This window comes from Pristiophorus japonicus, chromosome 16, assembly GCF_044704955.1.
Source record: "Pristiophorus japonicus isolate sPriJap1 chromosome 16, sPriJap1.hap1, whole genome shotgun sequence".
NCBI lineage: Eukaryota > Metazoa > Chordata > Chondrichthyes > Pristiophoridae > Pristiophorus > Pristiophorus japonicus.
This window is the reverse complement of record NC_091992.1, coordinates 102,306,073-102,328,636: the sequence shown is the minus strand read 5'-3', so window position 1 is coordinate 102,328,636 and position 22,564 is coordinate 102,306,073. Positions and strand designations below refer to the sequence as shown.

The 22,564-nt window shown below is 44.0% G+C and overlaps 1 protein-coding gene across 3 annotated transcripts in view; it reads right to left on the bottom strand.

The window, feature by feature from the left end:
* Positions 1-22,564, bottom strand: part of LOC139226687 (septin-9-like) — a 291,693-nt gene that overhangs the window by 134,415 nt on the left and 134,714 nt on the right. For all 3 annotated transcript variants that reach the window (XM_070857620.1, XM_070857622.1, XM_070857621.1), the window contains one exon: positions 12,163-12,807. In XM_070857620.1, the coding sequence (XP_070713721.1) occupies positions 12,163-12,807 (645 nt within the window). The remainder of the gene's footprint in view (positions 1-12,162; positions 12,808-22,564) is intronic.

Sequence of the window (22,564 nt, the reverse complement as noted above, 5' to 3'; positions counted from 1 at the left end):
AGGCGTTTACTACAACCAAAAAAATTTTTCCCATGAAAGGACCTGCGTAGACCACATGGATGCGTGACCATGGCTTGGCGGACCAGGGGCTAAGGGGGCTTCCCTGGATGCGTTGCCCAGCTGAGCACACGTGTTGCACCTGCGAACACAAAGTTCCAGGTCAGCATCTATCCCTGGCCACCAAATGTGTGACCTGGCAATTGCCTTCATCATGACAATGCCCGGGTGCTCATTGTGAAGTTCTCCGATAAACACCTCTCTGCCCCTCTGGGGCATGACTACTTGGTTTCCTCACAGTAGGCAATCGGCCTGAATCGAGAGTTCATCCTTGCGCCTATGAAACGGTTTAAATTCCTCAGGGCATGCCCCGTACGTGGCTGCCCAGTCCCCATGCAGGACACATTTCTTAACTAAAGACAGTAGCGGGTTTTTATTTGTCCAGACTTTAATCTGACGGACTGTCACAGGTGAGCCTTCGCTTTCGAAAGCTTCAACAGCCATGACCATCTCAGCATCATGCTCAGTTGCCCCCTCAGTGGTGGCTAGTGGGAGCCTACTGAGTGCATCGGCGCAGTTTTCAGTGCCCAGTCTGTGCCGAATTGTGTAGTCATAGACGGCTAACCTAAGTGCCCACCTCTGTATGCGGGCCGATGCATTCACATTTATGGCCTTGTTGTCGGCCAAAAGGGACGTTAGGGATTTGTGATCTGTCTCCAGCTCAAATTTCCTGCCAAACAGGTAGTGGTGCATTTTTTTTTTTACTGCATATACACATGCAAGCACTTCCTTTTCTACCATCCCGTAGCCCCTTTCTGCCTGGGACAGACTTCTGGAGGCATAAGCTACCGGCTGTAACTGACCATTGGCATTCACATGCTGCAACACACACCCGACCCCATAGGACAAAGCATCGCATATTAGAACAAGTTTCTTACAAGGATCATATAACCATAACAGTTTGTTGGAGCACAAGTTGCATGCTCTATCAAAAGCTCTTTCCTGGCTGTCCCCCCAGAACCAATCGCGACCTTTGCGTAGGAGCGCGTGTAGCGGCTCTAACAGCGTGCTCAATTTGGGAAGAAAGTTATCAAAATAGTTCAGGAGCCCCAGGAATGAACACAGCTCCGTCATGTTACGGGGTCTGGGTGCTCTCTGGATCGCTTCCATTTTGGACACAGTAGGTCTGATCCCATCTGCTGCTACTCTCTTCCCCAAGAATTCTACCTCTGGAACTAAGACAAACTTCGCCTTTTTCAGTCGCAGCCCTACCCGGTCCAGTCTGCGTAGCACCTCCTCCAGGTTGTGGAGGTATTCTTCAGCATCACGACCCGTGATAAGGATGTCGTCTTGAAAAACCACCGTCCTTGGAATCGATGAGGCGGCTTTCCATATTTCGCTGAAAGATCGCGGCGACCGAACGAATCCCGAATGGACATCTGTTATACACAAACAACCCCTCGTGTGTCGTGATGGTGGTCAGCTTCTTCGACTCACTCGCCAGCTCCTGGGTCATGTAAGCTGAGGTCAGGTCCAATTTTGAAAAAAGTTTGCCACCGGATAGCGTCGCAAAGAGGTCCTCCGCTCTCGCTAGAGAGTACTGGTCTTGGAGTGACACCCGTTGTAATCGCCACATATCCTGACCGACTCATCCGCCTTGAGCACCGGCACAATCGGGTTCACTGAATTCGACTGGCGAGATGATGCCTTCCCTCAACAGGCGCTCCAATTCGCATTCTATCTTTTCCCACATCACGTATGGCACCGCTCTGGCCTTGTGGTGTACTGTCTGGCGTCCGGGTTTATGTGAATCACTACCTTGGCCCCCATGAAAGTGCCGATGCCGGGTTGAAATAATGTGTCAAATTTGTCCAGGACCTGTGAGCATGATACTTGAGAAGGTCACTCTGTGACCAGTTGCCTTTATTGCCTAGACCTCAACTGATGAAGGTGGGTGGAGCTTCCCCTTTTATACCTGAAAGTCCAGATTAGGAGTGTCTCCTACAAGTTCACCCCCTTGTGGTCAATGTTCTCAAGGTGTACAACTTAGGTCAGCTTATACATGGGTTACAATGATAGTTGAATACATGGCAACAAGTTTATGTAGGGTGGAATATGGGAGGCTGGCCAGCAGAGCATTGGACTAATCAAGTCTAGAGCTAACATGAACGGATGAGGGTTTTAGCAACGGATGAGCTGAGGCAGGGTCGAAGTCAGGAGATGTCAAGATACACTAGCCACAGCTGGATTTGAAACCCAAGTCATCATACAAACATGACATTTACATAAGTTAGAAACAGGTTTTCTGGTACTTTAGACTTTAAAGAAACAGTTAATATAAAACATATAGCTGGAACCATTTAGCATACATCTTTGCAGGGCTAGAAAATGGAAATAAGGAGGAAGCTAAATCTGAAAATGTGTCTGTAATGCTCAAGATATAGAATAGATGTAGATCAAGAACACTGAACTGTACAAATATCATTTGCATGCTTAATAAACAAAACATACTACTGACATCTAGTCAGAGCACATTAATTAAGTTCAAGCAGTTTTTGAAATGAAAAGTACTGTTTTCAAGAAGAACTGTTTTCCAAGGAGATGATGTTTAAGCTGCCAAAAATCTGGAAATTCTGTTTCCTACATGTATTAGATCATTTTTGGCTCTTCGATCTTCTTTTTTGGCTTCTCATTCCTCTCCCTTTATGGTATTCAGCAGTTAGTGCATTCAAATTGGACATGCAAACCCTTTCTTTAAAAACCTACTTTGACAAATGTCATTGCTTTCTCTGATGACATGGTTGTACCATTCTGCTGGAGAGTGTGGTTTGACCATCAGTGGTTTTCCATCTGGCTATGGCCACTAGGCTTCCAAGTTCCAGTGGCACGAAATTGTAACTCTGGTTCAGGAGCGATGTGAATGCTTAAGGGAACCGCTTGGGTTTTCTGGAAAACCATCTCCTGATTTTCTGCTTCTTTTGACTAAATCACTGAAGGAAGGAGCTTGTCCAGTTGAATGTTGCCTTATCAGCTAATTATATCATTTCTGCTTACAAATGGTGCATGGCAACCTATCAGATGGTAGTCCAGAACAACATTCCACTGTTCATAAGCTAAATCTAAGAGTACAAGGAATCATTTTTCTTAATTTTGCAAGTCCACAGATCTTTGAAGGTAGCAGGACCAATAGATAAGGTGGTTAAGATGGCATACTCAATACTTTCCTTTAATAGCTGAGGCACAGAATACAAGAGCAGGAAGGTTACGCTTGAACTGTACAAAACCCCAGCTCGAGTGCTGCATATGGTATGTGGTCACCACATTACAGGAAAGATATGATTGTACTAGAGAGGGTACAGAGGAGATATATACAAGGATGTTACAGGACTTGAGAATTTTAGCCATGAGGAAAGATTGCTTAGGCTGGGGTGTTTTTTTTGGAAGAGGAGGTGGAGGGTAGACTTAATTGAGATGTATGAAATGATGAGGGGGGGGTGGGCCTTGATAGAGTGGATAGGAAGGACTTATTTCACTTAGGAGAGGTCAATAACAAGGGGGCATAGATTTAAAGTAATTGGTCGAAGGATTAGAAGGGAGTTTTTACCCAGAGAGTGGTGAGGGTCTGGAACTCGCTGCCTGAAATGGTGGTAGAGACAGAAATCCTCATCACATTTAAAAAATATTTGGATATATACTTTTGTAACCTACAAGGCTACGGACCAAGAGCTGAGAAGTGGGATTAGGCTGGTTAGCTTTTTTCATCTGGCGCGAACAGGATGTGCTGAATGGCCTCCTTCTGTACCGTAAATGTCTAATGATTTTATAACATCTCTTACACCTTGGTCATAGAACACTGATGGCAGCCACCAAATATAAAGACTTTAGTACAAAAAGGAAGCTGTTTCAACACTCTAGATTAATATTGCTGCTTGCAGGCTTCAGGAAAAAATGCAGCAACCAGTAGAAAGCCCACTCCCACTGACAGAAGGAAGTCTGTCCATTTATTGAACTTCACAACAATAGAAAGAGTGATTTCACTCCAACTCCTAATAATTACAGATATAATCCATATTTTATCGACAATCTCTGTTTAAGTCATAAGTACACCCTACCGATATTTACAAAACAAATAAGACATCACAAGATCATCCATTACAAGGTGAAGAACATCTATCAGGCCCCTCATTCTCATCCTTCCATCGTATGAACTCTACCATCGTCCTATTATAGCAGTTAATCATTTCTTAAATGAATCCAGTGTTCTGGCATCCTCCTCTTGGCAAACTGTTTCTTTGTAAAAAAAGAGATTGTTCCTGGCATCTGTCCTAAATTTGCGCTCAGAACTCCCAACTTGTGCCTTTCCTTCCTGATGCCCAGTGTATCTGAATGGATCATTTTGGGTCTACCTTTGCTATCCACTTAAGTATCTTAGTTGCCTCTAAAGAGGCCCTTTTATGAACCTGCTTAGAGGTTGGTGAACCCCAAGATGGTCAACCCATTACTCATAGTTCTTTCTTCTTCCCAAACTCTTTTCTGTATTCAATAAATTCAATATTAATTTTAAAAATACCCATCAAATAAGTCAACTAAAAGAAATGCTTTAGCTTTCAATACTATCCATTATCACCTCAGTCAGCATTAAATATATTTGAGCAAAAGAAAATGTTTATTAAAATTTGATTGCAGCCAGTATTTAAACAGTTTTAAATCTACAGAGAGTAGAAGAATGGCGTTTAGCAGCCAAGGAAAAGATGATGTTAGTTATTTTTACATTTGTTGGGCAGAGATTTGGATGATATTTTACCTACGGCAGCCAAAGCTCAAGGTACATGCTATGTGGGTTCATAAAATGTAAAGCACAAGGATATTAAATCTTTTTACGTCTTTATGGAACAAGAAATCAGCAATTTGTAAATCTTTGAAGAAATTACTTAATTGAAAACGCGCAACATATCAAAACAAAGTGACTGAAGGTTTAAATTATAATCAAGTGCAGTAAATTCAAAAGGAGGAAATGTCAGTAGATTTTGAGCTTCTGTGGTCTAACAAAAGATAGTTTGGCTGCTTTTCTACAAAACCAGGCTTAATTTGAAGAGAAATTGCACTCATTGCGACTATAAATCGGGTGATTTACAGTATGGTTTTCAGGCACATTTAAATTTACATAAAAGTTCCTATTTTCAGGATAGTTTATGCTGTGGTACTGGGCAGAACTCAGAATGCCTCAGGTCCTGGAAAAGCCAAAGGCCAAATTAAAAATTTGCCATGTTGACTTGAGGGCAGATTTAGGCCGTAGCAGATGCAGTTATCTTTTGTAGTTATCTATTGTAAAGTAACTTTTGCAATACCAAAGACATTATAAACACATGTTTCTGTATACAAAGCAGTTAATGACTCTGGAGACATTTCACCTAGTGGAATCCAAGAATGGCACTCCATCTAATTTGAAGATTTTATACTGAAGTAGGCTGGCAAAAACCTGTAAAGACTCAATTCTAACAGCATCAAGAGGAACTGTTTCACAAATTAAAATAATTGTGTTGCAAATGAAGGAAGCTAAGTAAATCAGACCACGCAAGGAAAAACAATCCTGCATCATCTAATAAACTTTAAGGACAGGGTCTTATACAAGGGAATCATGCCCACTTTAAATATTGATGAGCTGTGCCTCTGATGCTGATCTTACATAAATTGAGTGACATTTTATGTTAAGAAAGTGAATTTTGATCAACTCTCAGCACCCTTTACCAACTGGCCGTAGAACATGATCTCTTGCGGACTATTTCATTTGCAATCCAGGATGTATCCCTCAGGGAAATACAAAGAGAAAATACACTCAAAGTACTTTTTTCCCCCAAGATGTTGTCCATTTATCGACTTAAATTAAACTACAGCAGGATTCCTCAACTTTTAGTAGTATGGAGATGCACAAGCTGATGTACCAGCTGATTATGAAAATCATCTTTCAGAAGCTCCACAACCAAATCCTTGGCCTAACTTACACTCAAATTTAACTACCCTCTGATGTTTTAGCTATTGTGATCTTGGCTGCGAAAAGGAGCGCTTTAAAATTGTGTTCACTTTCTCAAAGGGAGGAAAGATCAGGAGGATAGTCTTCCAGTGTCAGGACAGTGCTGTTTGTTTGATCATGTAGTTTAAAAGGTGTGTGAACCAGATCACTCCACCCTTCTGCTGTGCTGCTAGACAGCCTTAGAATACAAATAAAGAATTATAAACAAAAAGGAACTGCAATGAAATTTAGAGAGACAATACCTAATTATTAATCTAAGTATGTGTTTAAAACAAAAACTGAAAGGAAGCTTTCAACATAAATATTTTTTGAAGAATTTGTATGGAAAACAGCTCCCCCCCGCCCCAACACACACAATTGATACATCTGATCTTGGCTGAGCCTCACTTGAATTTCTTAGTCAGTCTGATCTGTTATCTGTAAACAATGTTTCCTGCATGCAACAAGTTTTCAATCATTTGAATCTTTAACCTTTGATGCACTAGAGTTGATCAAGGCACTTCTTTGCTATGCGAATGGCCACCACAGACCATATTTAAATAGTAAGCGAAAAGATCGGAGTTGACTTCAATGGGACAAATTCCATAGAACTGTTGCCAGAGTGTACAGGTCAGTGTTTTCAAGTGTACTCGAGTGTACTCGTTTCCCCTTTCTTAGCTAATTTCTTCTTTTAAAATGACATCTGGCATTTTTGATCTGCCTGGTTTTTGCCGCACTTCTGCTGAAGTGATCCTAAACATCTAGTCTCGACCAACTGCCCTCTCTAGTTTACCTCCCTCAGAGAGAAATGTTACAGCTTCTGCTTGATGCCTCACTTCTCCAGTGTAGCGCAAAAGTAGGAAGGGGGGGGGGGTGGCAAACGACATTCATCCCTTATTCTATGCTCTAAACATTAGCGTTTTACACTCAGTGGCACTATGCCATGCCTCCGCTTGGCCGATTCATCAATAGGGCTAAATGTTTTGTATTTTATTTATTTGTTCCTGGGATGTAGGTGGCACTGGCAAGCCAATATGTATTACTCAGACTTGGTTGCCCTGAAGGCATTAATGTCAATCACATAATGTGGGATTGGAGCCACACGGAGGCCAGACTGGGCAGGAGGGGGCGGCCGGTTTCTTTCCCCGAAGGATGATTGTGTACCAGTTGGATTGACAACAATCTTCAAGCTTTCATGCTCAATATTTTCTGGTTCCAGTCCACAAATGACCCCATTTAGAAACATAGAAAATAGGTGCAGGAGTAGGCCATTCGGCCCTTTAAGCCTGCACCGCCATTCAATGAGTTCATGGCAGAACATGCAACCTCAGTACCCCATTCCTGCTTGAATTTATTGAATTCAATTTAACAACTTGCAATGATGAGATTTGAATTTACAACCTAATGCTATAACCACAAGGCTATGGTACCTTTAAAAAAAAATGCTCTCCTCTACACAGGCAACTTATTACTTTCTCCCGCTCTAAATTGATTTTCTGTGGGCTTTGGGCGGGGGGGGGGAGGTTGTGCTCAGAAGGAAGCCAGTATTGGAAATGGAACACTTCTGCACCTTTGCCACCCAGCCTCAGCATGAAGTACCCGTGTACAACTTGCGCTGAAGTAGTGCAATGCTTTCTTTCTTCAGCTCAACATGCCTTATCTCAGCCTCAGAAGAGTGCTCCTCAATGCACCAGTGTACATTTTTCTATTTTCCTACAACAGCCGATTTTATTTCCTGGGGAAAGTTAGTACCAATTAACACAGAATTTTGCATTGCACAAAGCAAGTTGGAAAATAAAAGATGCGTTCATCCCATAGATTTAAACCCAGATTCCAGCAGTGAGCAATAATAAAGGGGCAACATAACTTTACTGAGGAAAAACAGCATGGGCTCAAGTTTTGGCCTGAGTTGCTCCTATTTTTTTGGAGCAACTAGTTTAGAGTGGAGTATCTTAGAAATTGCAATTCTCGGCATTTAGTTTGCTCCAATTCTAGTGAGTTAGAAGTTTTGTTTTTGAACAGTTTTCTTCCCCCAAAAGAGGGCGTGTCCAGTCATTTTTATGTCTGTTTTGCAAGTTTAGGCAGTGAAAACTTACTCCAAACTAATTTAGGATGAAGTAAGTGTAGATTTTTGTACGCTCAGAAAAACCTTGCCTACACTTTATAAATTAGGCGCAGGGAGCAAGAGATGGGGGGGGGAGGAAGGGAAATTGGAGGGAAGTTAAAGGATTTTACAAGCATTAAACACTTCACTTTTACAAATAAAGAGCCATCAATAATAAATGATCAACCAATAAAAATAAAAAAGAAATTTAAAAAAATTAAAAAATAAAAAGTTTTGACTCACCGACTGCAGCACCAGCATCCCTCCAACAGCCTGCTGGGACGGGGTCCCCCCCAGGAGATGCTGGTCGGACGGGCCCCGCAGCCGAGGACTTCGGGCGGGGCCCACCCCAAGCAAGATGTCGGTCGGGCGGGCCCCACTGCCGCCAAGGACAGTGGGCAGGACTCGCCCCCAGGAGATGCCGGGCTGCCGAGGAGTTCGGGCGGGGCCTCGCGGAAGAGGTAAGGGATAGGGGCGAGGTCCCTTCGGCCAGGGATTCGGTCGTCGCCTGGAGACAGGACACATTGGGGAGGGCCAGGAGCTACTGCGCATGCGCGCAGCTGCCGGCACTGTTTTTGGTGCAGGGCTGTAGCTCCGCCCCCAGCAGCTCCTGCTGTGCCGCGCTGAGCTGGAAACGGGCCTACAGATATCGGAGAATCGCGAGGTAAGTATTCGGCACAATTTCGGTTCCACAAATTAGGCGGGCCTCTCTGATGTGCGCCGTTCTCGCGGGGTTCCGAAACTTGAGCCCCATGAGTGCAAAGTGGGAGAATCCCTTGTATACCCGTGCTAACCTTTCTGTTAAAATTAAGAGGAGGAATTTCACCACCTTGCAGACTGACCAAGACATATCAAGATCAAAATGCTGCAATGGTCCAGCGCTCATCAGAGGCTGGGTTTAAGACACACTGGGAGAAGTACAGAAGATGATTTACCCCATGTGACCAGGGCCCATTTGATTCCAATACTGTATAAAATGGGAACATATTCAGTTTACAAGCACTAATATCAGAGCTTAAATTTCACATACAAATTTATTTTTCTCCCTTTATTTTGTAGTTCCCATAGCATGATGCATCACTAGCTGGCTAAGAGTGTGCAGGCAGGCAATCTTGTGAATGACCATCACTCCCACCTTGGATGCTCACCAGTGTGATAGAAGAGCCCAGCGTGAAAGACAGGAACATCTTTACTCAATCTTTGAGGGAAGCATTTGTCCTTGCCCTGGCATCTCTTGCAGACAAATGAGCCAAGATCACAAACTCACCATGTGAAGAATTATATGCATTAACCACCGTAGACCAAAAACCGAGCAACTGCTAATTAGCATTTTGAAGGTGATCAGGATAGAATACTCCACGTGCACATTTAGAAGATTTTTTATTTCGAACAACTTTATATAGCGCCTTTAACGTAGTGAAACGTCTCAAGGCGCTTCACAGGATTATTATGCGCATCACATAAGTAGAAGTTAGTGCAGGTGACCAAAAGCTTGGTCAAAGAGGTAGGTTTTAAGGAGCATGTTAAAGGAGGAGAGGGGTGTAGAGAGGCGGAGAGATTTAGGGAGGGAGTTCCAGAGTTTAGGGCCCAGGCAACAAAAGGCACGGCCACCAATGGTTGAGCGATTATAATCAGAGATGCTCAGGAGGGCAGAATTAGAGGAGTGCAGACATCTCGGGGGGGGGTGGGGGGGGGGGGTTGTGGGGCTGGAGGAGATTACAGAGATAGGAAGGGGCAAGGCCATGGAGGGGTTTCAAAATAAGTATGAAAATTTTGAAATTGAGGCATTGCTTAACTGAAAGCCAATATAGGGGTGATGGGTGAGTGAGACTTGGTGCGAGCACAGGGGTGATGGGTGAGTGAGACTTGGTGCGAGTTAGGACACGGGCACACATTATACGTTTTTCCCCTAATAATGCCCCCTCTCAACGCCATATACAGATTACGGAACAGTAGTTAGTTAGAATTTATGGGCCCAAGTTTCCACAAGAAAAAAAACGGGCGCCCCTCCAAGCTGGACGCCCGTTTTTCGCGCCTAAAAACATCCTCGGTATTCTCCACCGACTTGCAGGTCCTCTGGCCCTCGGCGCAGCCAGCACGAGCTGTAGGGGGCGGAGCCAGGTCCCTGCGCTGAAAACAGTGCCAGGACCTCTGCACATGCGCGCTACAGTGGGCACGCAAGTGCAGTAGCTCCAGGCACCGAACTGTGTGGGAGGGGCCCGAAGCACGCAGCCCCTAGCCCTGGCTGAATGGCCTCACTGCACTGGGGCTGCGTGAATAAGGCTCCTCCCACGGCCAGCTCCTGCTCCCCTCAGCCCCGTCCCGACGCCCGCTGCCCCCGGACCGGACCCACGTCCGTCCGTCTCTCCCTCCCTCCCCCGTGCCTGAAGCACTTTCACACAGGTAGGAAGATGGTTTATTTAATCTTTTCTTGGCTTATAAATGTTTATTCAGGTTGGATTTATTTGTATAATATTTGTAGAAGTATAAATAAGGATTTATTGTAGAATTTAATGAGTTCCCTTCTCCCCCCCCCACCTCGTTCTGGACGCCTAATTTGTAACCTGCGCCTGATTTTTTAATGTGTAGAACAGGTTTTTTCAGTTCTACAAAAATCTTCACTGGCTCCATTCTACTTTAGTTTGGAGTACGTTTTCACTGTGGAAACTTTCAAATCAGGCATCAGTGGCCGGACATGCCCCCTTTTGAAGAAAAAATTCTATTCCAAAGTAGAACTGTTCTACCTGACTAGAACTGCAGAAAAAAAAATGTGGAGCATTGCGATTTCTAAGATAGTCCGTTCTCCACCAGTTGCTCCAAAAAATCAGGCGCAAATCATGTGGAAACTTGGGCCCTATAAGTCAGTCAATTTATGATATAATTCCTTCTTTAATTTTGCTTATGCTGAATTAATCTGATCTGACAAAATGAAGGCTGAAGAAGAGGTGTAGTTCATTTGACTGTTTCACAGGAAGAGACTTTCCTATCAGTTAATATTGTGGGTTTTGTGGTTTTGCAAAGTGAGGCATTCAGCAGAGTGCTTGTGACTCTACTTCCTTTGCCTTAAATTGGCATTCATCAACTGTGTCACAGTATTCTAACGGCCCTTGTACAAATAGAACATTAAGGAGGAATAATTTGCTCATTCAGGTACAATGTGAAATGTTTCATATTATAAATGTATACTCGAAAGGAAGGTTCGATAAAGGTTAATAAATTTGATGTAACTACTCTCATTACAACCACCACAGCACATTGTAACATAATGCATACAGCACACGTGGATTTAGCAGTGGAACAAAGAAAACCATAGCCTTTTATAAAGACCTGAATAATATAAGGTATGTGCCATTTTGTCCAGTTGCCTACGTTTCTTAGTCGAGCTGAATAAATAGTTTCTGAAATGTCACTTGCAACACTTAAATCAACTCCTTCAAAAGCAGGATCGACACAAACTTTGAAAAACATAAACCTCATCTAAGGTTGTTCAAGGATACTCAAATTCTCCAAGAGCAATGCCTCAGGAAGGGTATCAATGAAATCAGTCTAATTTGCTTCACACGAATCTCCCTTGTTCAAATTAAGTTATAGAAACGGACACCTTAAAGAATGAGAGCTGGCACTCCACCCACTGCTACAATGGCACTAAAACGCTCCAAACTATTGTTGTAACTGTGCGCAAATTATTAATCACAAATCATAAATGTCTTTCAAAATAAGTTTATAATCTTTTTAAAAAGGTAACAATCTTTTTTTTAGTTTTAAGCAATAAAGATAATTTTGGGCAAACATTGCTGCTGCAGTTAAACAAAAAAATTCAATCATCAACTGCATCAGATACTGTTTACCACCTCAGTTAAACCTTCACTGCTTATTTGATCATACATCTGACATCTTAAGCAAGGCTCGTCAAAATCTAATCTATTCAGACCTACGCAAATGATATAAATGTTAACTATTAGTGGCAAATTGTTCCCTTGAAATAAAAGCATATATTTATAGGAAAGATTGGACGTTCACAAGCAGTAAAACACGTTAAACTTTTACTCACTGTTCGGACTCTTCACTTTGGTTTCAGTAACTGCTCTCTCTGGCTGCACTTCCTGTTGCTGATGGTAATTAATGTGGGGAGAGACTGAATTTTCCACCTGTTTAGCTGGGGTTTCTTGATGCTTTGGTGTTTGAATCTCCACCCTTTTTGGAGATACCTCTGCCAGGGAAGGTCCAAAGCTTTCTGTTCTTCTTGGAATGGATTCAGTGAGCTTGGATCCTGCAGTTTCCAATCTTCGGGAGGAGATTTCCTGCAATTTGGTTCCAGAAATTTCTGTTCTCCTGGGAACTGTTTCAGGAGGCTTGTGGCCTAGCAATTCTGCTCTTTTAAGGCCAATCTTTGGTGCGCCATGGCTCGCGGTTTCTACTTGCTTCGAAGAAAGGTCGATAGAAATTTCTGCTCTTCGCGAGACTGGTTCGGTGTGCTTTGGTCCTGTAACTTCAATTCTCTTGACAGATGGCTTTGGTGATTTAGCATTAGGTGCTTCTGCTTGTTTTAAGGTTGGATCTGTAAACTTTGCCCCCAATTCTTGATATTTGTGTCCAGATGATGGAGTTGGTCTCAGAGGAGTTGGAATTCGTCTCGTTGGAATGGAGGGATTGGACGACTGATCTACCTCCTCGACCTCAAATGATCTCTTCAAAGCTGAGAGAGAGAAAAAAAAAGCACATTAATTGAACCAAAATAATTTTTCTAATATTAAATCGCAATTTTCCGGCATGCAAAGTAATCAGATGGCACAAACATTATTCCGTGATTTGATGGCATCCTCTGCCTATCTTACAAGCTCAAATTCATAGTTCCATCAGATTCCTGGACAATAGGGGATGAGCAGAATTGTTGATCATTGCTCAGACAAAACGTTGCCAAATTGGTGGCAATTAATGCTGAATTTGAAAGAGTTTTATGCTGAGGATTCATACCCACAAGGAATTGGGTTGACATACCAAACCTCTCATATACAGGCTTCTTTTGGCCTGCAGAGAGGAGACTGTCATCACACCAGTCTGGATTGGATTCAACCCCCAAATTTGAGGTGAAGGGACAATATACCAACCCATTGCTCCACCCACAACACACAATGACTTGGAGTCTTTTTAAAACTGATCATTCAAATTCAGCTAAATGAATAAAGGAGTCTTATGCTAGCAAACATGATAGTCCATTTCATAATATCCATTCCTGAAAGTGACAGCATTCTTAAACTATGATCCTTCAACAGTAAATGAACTCGAAATTGCTGTTTTCGTGAAAATATCATGTAGCAAAAGACTTCTACCAGAAGCAAACATTAATCTGGCAAAGTTTATGATCCCTTTTGCGTTACTCAATTGGGTTACAGATTTGTTATTCATTTCCAAGTAATCATATATATATATATATACACACACACACACACAATTGCTTATTTTCACCACATTTAGGAGCTGCTGAAGGTCATGAATTACTATCACTAAGAATCAATGTTGATACATCAATATGTATTCTTCATTATGTTTCTGGTTGAAAGGAGAAGGTGTGGGCAACTAAGTTTGGCATAAATGTATTTACCCCCCTTACGTTTCCCAATGTTCGGGTTTCTCACACCCACCCGAGAATATTTTACTCAGTCAGCTCCATAGCCTCCAGCAGACTGACAGTTTAGGAAAGAAAGCAATACAAGAACAGTTATTGTATATTCCATACATTACATAGTAACAGACAATATAAAATGTATATATGTATATAGGAAACCAACAATGCAAAATCCCTTCATTTCTGTTCCATTTGTCCCCATGATTACAGGCTCTGAAATTCTTTGGGAGCTTTCACCGGTGTCCCGTGACTTCAGTGGGACCCCCAGTTTCACCAGGTCTCTTCCCTATCAGGTGTTTCCTGGTTAACTTGTTAACGGGTGGAACCGCAGTTCACTCCTTTCAAAGCAAATGACAGCAGAAGACAAGTACTCCCTACACTGATAGTCGAGACTCCTCAGGCTCATTTGGGACCTGTTGTCTTTCTGGAGCATGAGAAACCCAGAGAGGCAAGGCATAACCTCACTAGGGTGGATGTGGGCCCCACCAGTGCTCTCCAGGCCCAGCAAACAGGACCCTGGGAAAGTAGGTTTCTTTTTAAAATAGAAGAATTTTGAACAGGGGTTGTTGGGGGGGGGGGGGGGGGGGGGAAAGAGACATGACTGGAGTCAGGGGAGTCTGGAATTGGCCATTCCACCACTTTTCCCATAAGGGCAGACAGATGTCAGAGTTTCCGACAATCATGAGCAGACAGGCACTGGAGACACACCCAAAGTGACACTTTCCCAGCCTGTCCTGTGTAAATAAGGTGCCTTTCCACTGACCCTGTAAACCCTGAAGGGCCCTGGTGGGTGCATTCTCAGCCAAACCACCCGAGAAATTTTGCAGCAAGGTCCTAAAGATTCGGAAAAGGGACCTGATTTTTCATTACACGTCCATTACAATTCTAGTGGTCTCAGAAACTATATCTGAACTTCCAGGTGCTGATATGTATCAACAGTTCCAGGGTATCGGTGCCGATGTTTTCACACAAGGTCAGTTTTACATAGCAAACTGAACAATCTTCATCATGCATTGAGTCAAATTAGTATGTATTAACTAGAGTTTCAAAGTTTAAAAAAATTATTCTGCTAGGAATTCGCACCTAGAGAACAAGAGTTCAAATAAACTAGTCGTGAGCATCATTAGACCTCAATGGCTGCACTTTAGTGGGTCCTACGCCGTTCTTAAATTGCAGTTTTAGTGCAATGCCTCACCAAGATTTCAACTACATCAGGCAGAGCATTCGTTTAACTTCACTCTCCCCACAGTATACTTATAAAGCCCATCTTTTATTTACATTTTTAAAAACTTTGAAAATTCAGTCAGCCTGTGTCATATAATTGGGTCGAACAAATGAAGGACAGAGCCACGATGAGTTACTCGTCCATGTGCTTGCTTTATTAGGCCAGAGTGAACTGAACATGCTCATACCAAACCATGTGATAATACATTACACAGCTTTCCCCTTATCAAAAATGTATGTATTCCCCTCAAATATAACAAAACTATCCATGGTCCCAGCTTTTCCAGCATTGCATGTACCACATAACAAAAATGCTTGGCTTTTTTTCTTTTAAATGAACTACAAATCCAGTTTGCAGAGCCTTCTTGATCACCTTATTGAAGGTTTTGGTGTTGAACAATTTTCAGGCTGTTTTGTTTTGGTTCTGAACTCAAGATGATCGTGTTTCTATCCCAGACTTGCTTGAACCTATATGTTGCACTTCAATCCACATGGAGTGACTTATCTACAAGTACCAGGAAGTAATCATTTGCTTTCTCACAGAAGTCTATATGTATGCTCTGCAAATGTCTACTTGGCCATGACCAGGGTTGTAGTGGAGTTTTGGGTGGATTGTTTCAGCAATTTTGGCAAACCTTGCATTTGCTGACAAGTGATTCATGATCAGTCAAATTCAGACCAGTAAACAAAGCTTCTTGCAATTGATTTCATACCGACAATCCCTGGTTGTTCAGTATGAGATTCTGCCAGAATTCTCTCTCTTTCTCTCTCTCTCTCAAAGAAGTAGGTACCACCACTCTGTTTCCCCAATTGATACAACCTTGCTCATAGGACAAGTCAATACGACAGTTGTGAATAGTTTCAATTGTGTCCATACACTGATCAAGGTATTTTCATACACTCTTCAGTACAGAGTCCTTTTGCCATCGGCAATCTCAGTTGCGTTTATGGGAAAGTCTTTGTCAACTGCACCGAGCATGAAAATCACATCTTCACTCTCAACACACGTGTCCTCATGTGGCAACCTGGATAAGGCATCTGCGATTGTGTTTTGCTTTGAAGTGCAATATTCAATCATATAGTCATAATGTGACAACAACACTGCCCAACGTTGCATCCATTACAGGGATGGCAGATTTGGGCCCCAATATTGCTAGGAGCGGTTGTGACAAGAAATAGGAGCAGAAAGCGATACGACCCCTCAAGCCTGCGCCACCATTTAATACGATCATGGCTGATCCAATCATGGACTCAGGTCCACTTCCCTGCCCGCTCTCCATAATCCCTTATCGTTTAAGAAACTGTCTATTTCTGTCTTAAATGTATTCAATGTCCCAGCTTCCACAGCTCCCTGAGGCAGTGAATTCCACAGATCCACAACCCTCGGAAGAAATTTCTCCTCATCTCCGTTTTAAAAGGGTAGCCCCTTATTCTAAGATCATGCCCTCTAGTTCTAGTCTCCCCCATCAGTGGAAACATCCTCTCTGCATCCACCTTGTCAAGCCCCCTCATAATCTCATACGTTTCGATAAGATCACCCATCATTTGTCTGAATTCCAATGAGTAGAGGCCCAACCTACTCAACCTTTCCTCATAAGTCAACCCCCTCATCTCCAGAATCATCCTGGTGAACCTTCTCTGAACTGCCTCCAAAGCAAGTTTATCCTTTCGTAAATATGGGAACCATAACTGCACGCAGTATTCTAGGTGTGGCCTCACCAATACCCTGTATAACTGTAGCAAGACTTCCCCTGCTTTTATACTCCATCCCCTTTGCAATAAAGGCCAAGATTCCATTGGCCTTCCTGATCACTTGCTGTACCTGCATGTGAGCTTAAAGATATCAGGGTAAACTTTCTGCTGATCAGGAACTGTTGGAATTTGATTCCAAACACTATGGTGAGTGCTTCCTTTTCAATTTGCGTATAGTTTCTTTCGCCCTTTTGTGAGCGTTTGCGATGCGAACGTGATTGGTTTCTTTTGGCCGTCATCCATTGCGTGGCTTATGACAACTCCCCCCCGGCAGCTGGAAGCATCAGATGCTATCTTAAGCTCGCACTCTTGTGTCTTAATGCACAAGTAGAGCATCGCTGGAGACTTCTCTTACAAATATTGTAGCTTCCTGTTGAACTTTCATCCACTTCCACTCGACATCCTTCTTGAGGAGCTCATGCAATGGAGCTAACATGTTCACTAACTCAGGAAAGAAACATAGAAACATAGAAAATAGGTGCAGGAGTAGGCCATTCAGCCTTTCGAGCCTGCACCACCATTCAATAAGATCATGGCTGATCATTCATCTCAGTACCCCTTTCCTGCTTTCTCTCCATACCCCTTGATCCCTTTAGCCGTAAGTGCCACATCCAACTCCCTCTTGAATATCTCTAACGAACTGGCATCAACAACTCTGTGGTAGAGAATTGCACAGGTTCACAATACCCTGAGTGAAGAAGTTTCTCCTCATCTCAGTCCTAAATAGCTTACCCCTTATCCTTAGACTGTGACCCCTGGTTCTGGACTTCCCCAACATCGGGAACATTCTTCCTGCATCTAACCTGTCCAGTCCCATCAGAATTTTATGTTTCTATGAGATACCCTCTCATCCTTCTAAATTCCAGTGAATACAGACCCAGTTGATCCAGTCTCTCCTCACACATCAGTCCTGCCATCTCAGGAATCAGTCTGGTGAACCTTCACTGCACTCCCTCAGTAGCAAGAACATCCTTCCTCAGATTAGATGACCAAAACTGAACACAATATTCCAGGTGAGGCCTCACCAAGGCCCTGTACAACTGCAATAAGAGGTGCAGTACTGGACCATTCCAAGGAAAGATCTTAATTCAGACATGTTCTGTGGTTTTAGAGCATTGATGACAACATCAACCTTTTCCTTCACTGGTTGCAAGCCATTTGCCTCAACTTTCAGACCAAGGTACACAACCTCAGGCTGCACAAAGGCATATTTGCTCCTTTTCCATTTGACATTGTCGGCATTCAACCTTTGAACTTCTAGGTGTTCTTCCTTGCTGCAATCAGCACATCTAAATTGCTTATGCAATCAAGATGAACTCCTTGCAAAATCTTATCCATCGCAGCCTGGAGGATTTTGGGAGAGGACTTTACACTCTACAGCAACTTGGTGTATGAGTGCAGTCCCTTGTGTGTGTTGCTGGTAAGATACTGTTGATACTGTAAGATACTGTTGTCAACATTCAGCTGAGCATATGCATGCGACAGGTCAAGCTTGGAGAAAACCTTTGACCCAGAGTACTGCACACAAATCTTGCAATGTAGGTACTGTGTACTGCTCATCGTCAACTCCTTGGTTGATAGTAACTTTGTAGTCACCGCGAAGTGTACAGTTTTGTCGGCTTTGGGCATTACCACAATCGGGGCAGCCCATTCACTGGTCAATTTTTACTAGCACTTCATTCTCTGAGCTTCACTAGCATTTCCTCCACCTGACTTTTCAATGCATGGGGGACCTGGCTTACCTTACAATAGACAGGATTCACATTGGACTTGATGCATCATACCCAGTGATGACCTCATAACTGTCTGTGAACATGCTTTCGTACTTGCTCATCATTGTGTCGAGTCACCTCTTTGAAGCATCTAAACTGAAGATATTTTTCCAGTCTAGTTTTAACTTTCTCAACCAGTCTTTGCCCATGAGAGTTGGCCTGTTTTAGCTCGCTACAATAATAGAGAGCTTTACTGACTGGCCATTGTGTTGCACTATACATTCCATTTGTCCACATGTCTCTAGGATTTCTCCAGAGTTTGGGCTCAATTTTCCCCAATGCCATTTTTTGGCGTACACCAAGAGTTACGCCCGTTTTTTTTGGCCCCGACTACTCCAAAAAAAAACAACTCGCAAGTTTCCCCGTTGAAACTGGCCGCCGTGCAACCTGTCCTTTATCTTCGGTGGGGTGGAGCCTAATGTCTGCACTGAAAAAACAATGTCCCCCCCTTCTGCACATGCACGGAAAAAAAAGGAAGTTTTTACCGTGCCTGCTATGGGCGCGCATGCCCAGTACAGCATTGGGCCATTTTTAAAGAGCCAGTCATGTGTGAGAACTTTAATTCTCAGTGGAAAAATCAGAGCTACAATACAAGATGCAACGTGGCTCAAGGACTAAGAATTACTCAAGAGGGAGTGGAGACATTAGTTACTGTAATTGAGGCCAGATGGCATGAACGGAACCACGAGCAGGAGGTCACATAAAAATTTCACCAAAAGAAGAGAAGAAACGCTGGAACCAACTTACAGAAGATTACTGTGCAATGGTGACCACCCTGAGGTCTGGAGGCCAGTGCAAAAAGTGGCAGGACCTTGGTCAAGTAGTTAGTGTAAGTAATATTTAAATTTTTCAATCAAATTGCAATTGTAAATGTGGCCATCTGTCTATGTCCCACCCAGCAGAAAGACATCCTCTGTAAAAAGTTATAATTTCATCTTTGCAGAGGAAGGTGGCACACAACAAACGAGAAAGAACTCGAACAGGAGGAGGCCCGGCAAATCTGCACCCACTGACACCCTTGCATGAGAGGGTCGCTGCTTTGATGGGTCCTGCCTGGAGAAAAGCAACAACAACTGTACAAGCTGGGCCCACACAAGGAGGAGAGGGCAAGTCCCGCAAATTCCACAGTCTGGCTTTGCTAAATGTCACGCACTGTGCGGCTAGCCATGCTTCGGTTCATGGGGATGTCTCCATCAGCTACGCTTTGGTTGATGCAATGTGCTATCATTCATCGTGGTCCTTCAAATGAGCCTGCTGCCTGCACTATGAGCCTATTCATGCCACTCTACCCCCTACTCTGCTGCTAACCATTTGTCTGTTGTGTTATATTATGCAGAACTTGAGGCCAACCCTGACTAGGCTGAAGCCGATGCAGAAGATTCAGATGCAGACGAGCCTGAAGAGGAAAACATCTTCCAATCCCACCTTCCAGACCAAGAGCATGGGAGGGGGGGGGGGGGGAGGTGGAAGTGATGGATGAAGCCCACACTGTTGTACTCACTCTGGAGGTGGTACAGGTGCTGCCCATTGAGGTGCCAGGCCCTTTCCTGAGTGGTAGGAGTGTTGGGACATTCCATGGTGTCTCAGTCTGAGGCTGCGGGTTCCAGTGGGATGCAGCAAGCCACACCCAAGGTGAGGAGGGGAAGGAGAGCTCGACAGCGCTCTCCTGAGGTGCAGGATATAAACAGATGTGGTTCAGATGATGGCAATGAGTGCGGAGAGCATTGACCTTACACGATTACTCCTGGACACTAGCAGTGGGGTGGGTGATGAGGTATCGGGACTGTCGGGAGAAGTAACAACGGTCTCACGAGAAATGCGAACACTGTCCGGGCACATGAGGGAGGGAATGTCTCAGGCAGCGGATACAATGTTAGTGCACATGAGGGAGGGAATGTTGGAGTTAGCTGCTGCAATAAGGGAACATGCCCAGACCCCGCAGCCATTGACAGAATCAACTGCCACTCTCACTCCAATCCCCAGACTAACCTCTGAAGAGGCACAAGCCGGGCCCTCCACATTACCGCCTACCTGCTCCCCCCACACCCCGCCAATCAAGTGCGCGCGCATTACCAGAGATGTTCAAAAGAATAAGCTTGGTACTCAATTGAGAAGCACTGCGCCACCGCCTGCGGGCAGATTTGGAGTTAACAAGACCTAGTGCAGCGGGCGGTCTTAGACAAAGGTGGGAGAGAGATGGGTGCAGCCTTTCTTTGCTGTTATTATTGTTGTTACTTTTGTACCTGTTCCTCAAATTAATTTTTTTTTTTAAGTTATGTAAATTTACAAAGTTTATAAGTCATCCTAACTGAAAATTTTAAAGTTTGATGCAAGAATATTTTTTTTAAATTTAAGTACAAACAAGCATTTGTTAAACTTTTGAATAATATATTTTAAATTATAACTGAATAATTTCCATTATTTGTTCCATTAACACAACACAACATTACGGAACAGGTCCAATCAGTAAACATGGTCCATGTAGAGTAGTTGCTGCTGAGCCTTCAGACAGCAAAGCGTTCACAGATGAGCTTTGGCGCAAGGCTCGAACAAACGCCGTCGTGCTCCGGGTTCAGGTAGTTGCATGGCTTCCTCGTCCTGCTCCTAGTCACCTGCATCTTCATCATCAGCCACTCTCACCTTAGGTGGGTCTTCTACTACCAGCTGCTGCTGCCTCATGATGGTTAAGTTATGCAGCATGCAGCACACAACAGTGAACTGACCGACAATCTCAGGGGAGTATTGCAAGTCGTCTCCGGATCAGTCCGGATCGGAAATGCTGTTTCAAGATGCCAATGGTCCTCTCTATTATGCTGCGCGTCACAATGTGCGACATGTTGTATTCATGGTCAACTTTCATCCAGGTTACGCGTAGGGGAGTCATGAGCCAGGTGGCGAAGCTGTACCCTTTGTCGCCCAGCAGCCAGCTCTGCCCTTCTGGCAGATATCATCATCATAGGCAGTCCCTTGAGCAAGGATGACTTGTTTCCACAAGAGTTCACAAATGTTTCAATGAAGGACCCGATGTTCCAGTCCTGAACTCCAAATCAGGGGGTGGAAGATGCCTGTGCAATGGATTTTTTTTTCCAAACATGTGGTGACCGTTGCACATCAGCCACCACACGGGCTTGACACAGCTAGGCCTTTATCCAGTGGCAAGGGTTGAAGCAGGATGCCTGGAGACCTGCTCTGCTGCACAGACCTCATGCGCACACATTTCACAGTGTGGGCAGGCCAATGCTGCCCCTGGGCCCCTCGGTTCTTCTGGGCCCCGTACCCTCATTCGCCGCACCTTCGCCCACAATATTCCTGGGCCCGGTGCTCCAGCACTATTTATAGCCACGACCTGCGGCGGTGTTCTCACACAGGTCAGGACGGCCCACATGGCAGATATAGCGCTCTCGCGTAGGATGAACGCATCATGGGTGCTCCCAGGGTATTTCGCAGCAACTGACATGATGTGATGCATGTTGTCACACACGAGCTGCACATTAACGGAGTGGAAGCCTTTTCTATTCCTGTACATCTCAGAATCTTCCAAAAAGGTGCTCACAAGGCGATGTGGGTACAATCAATGCAGCCCTGTACCTTTGGGAAGCCAGCAATCCTGGAGAAGCCCACAGCTCTTTCACGCATTGCCTGGGTGGTCATGGGGAACGTTATGTAGTCATTCCTCCAGGCATATAGTGCAGCAGTCACCTGCCAAATGCAGATATGTGTTGCATGTTCAGAAATGGTGCACACATCCCCAGTTGTGGCCTGGAGTGATCCAGATGCATAGAATGAAAGCGCAGCTGTAACTTTCACTTCAACTGACAAAGCTTCTAGGTTGCAGATCTGCTTTTACTAACTCACAGATCTCAGTTACAACTTCTTTGCAGAAATGTAGGCTTCTGACACAGTCTGCATCACTCAGGTGCAGGTATGAATGCCTGTCTCGATATACCCGATGTGGGAAAGGCCTCCTGCCCATCATCCTACGTGCTCTGAGGTTCCTCATGTGATGACGTCAAATCAATCTTCTCCTCCGCAGCAGTATCATGCAGAAGGCTTGCATGAGATATGGCGTTGTCAGTATT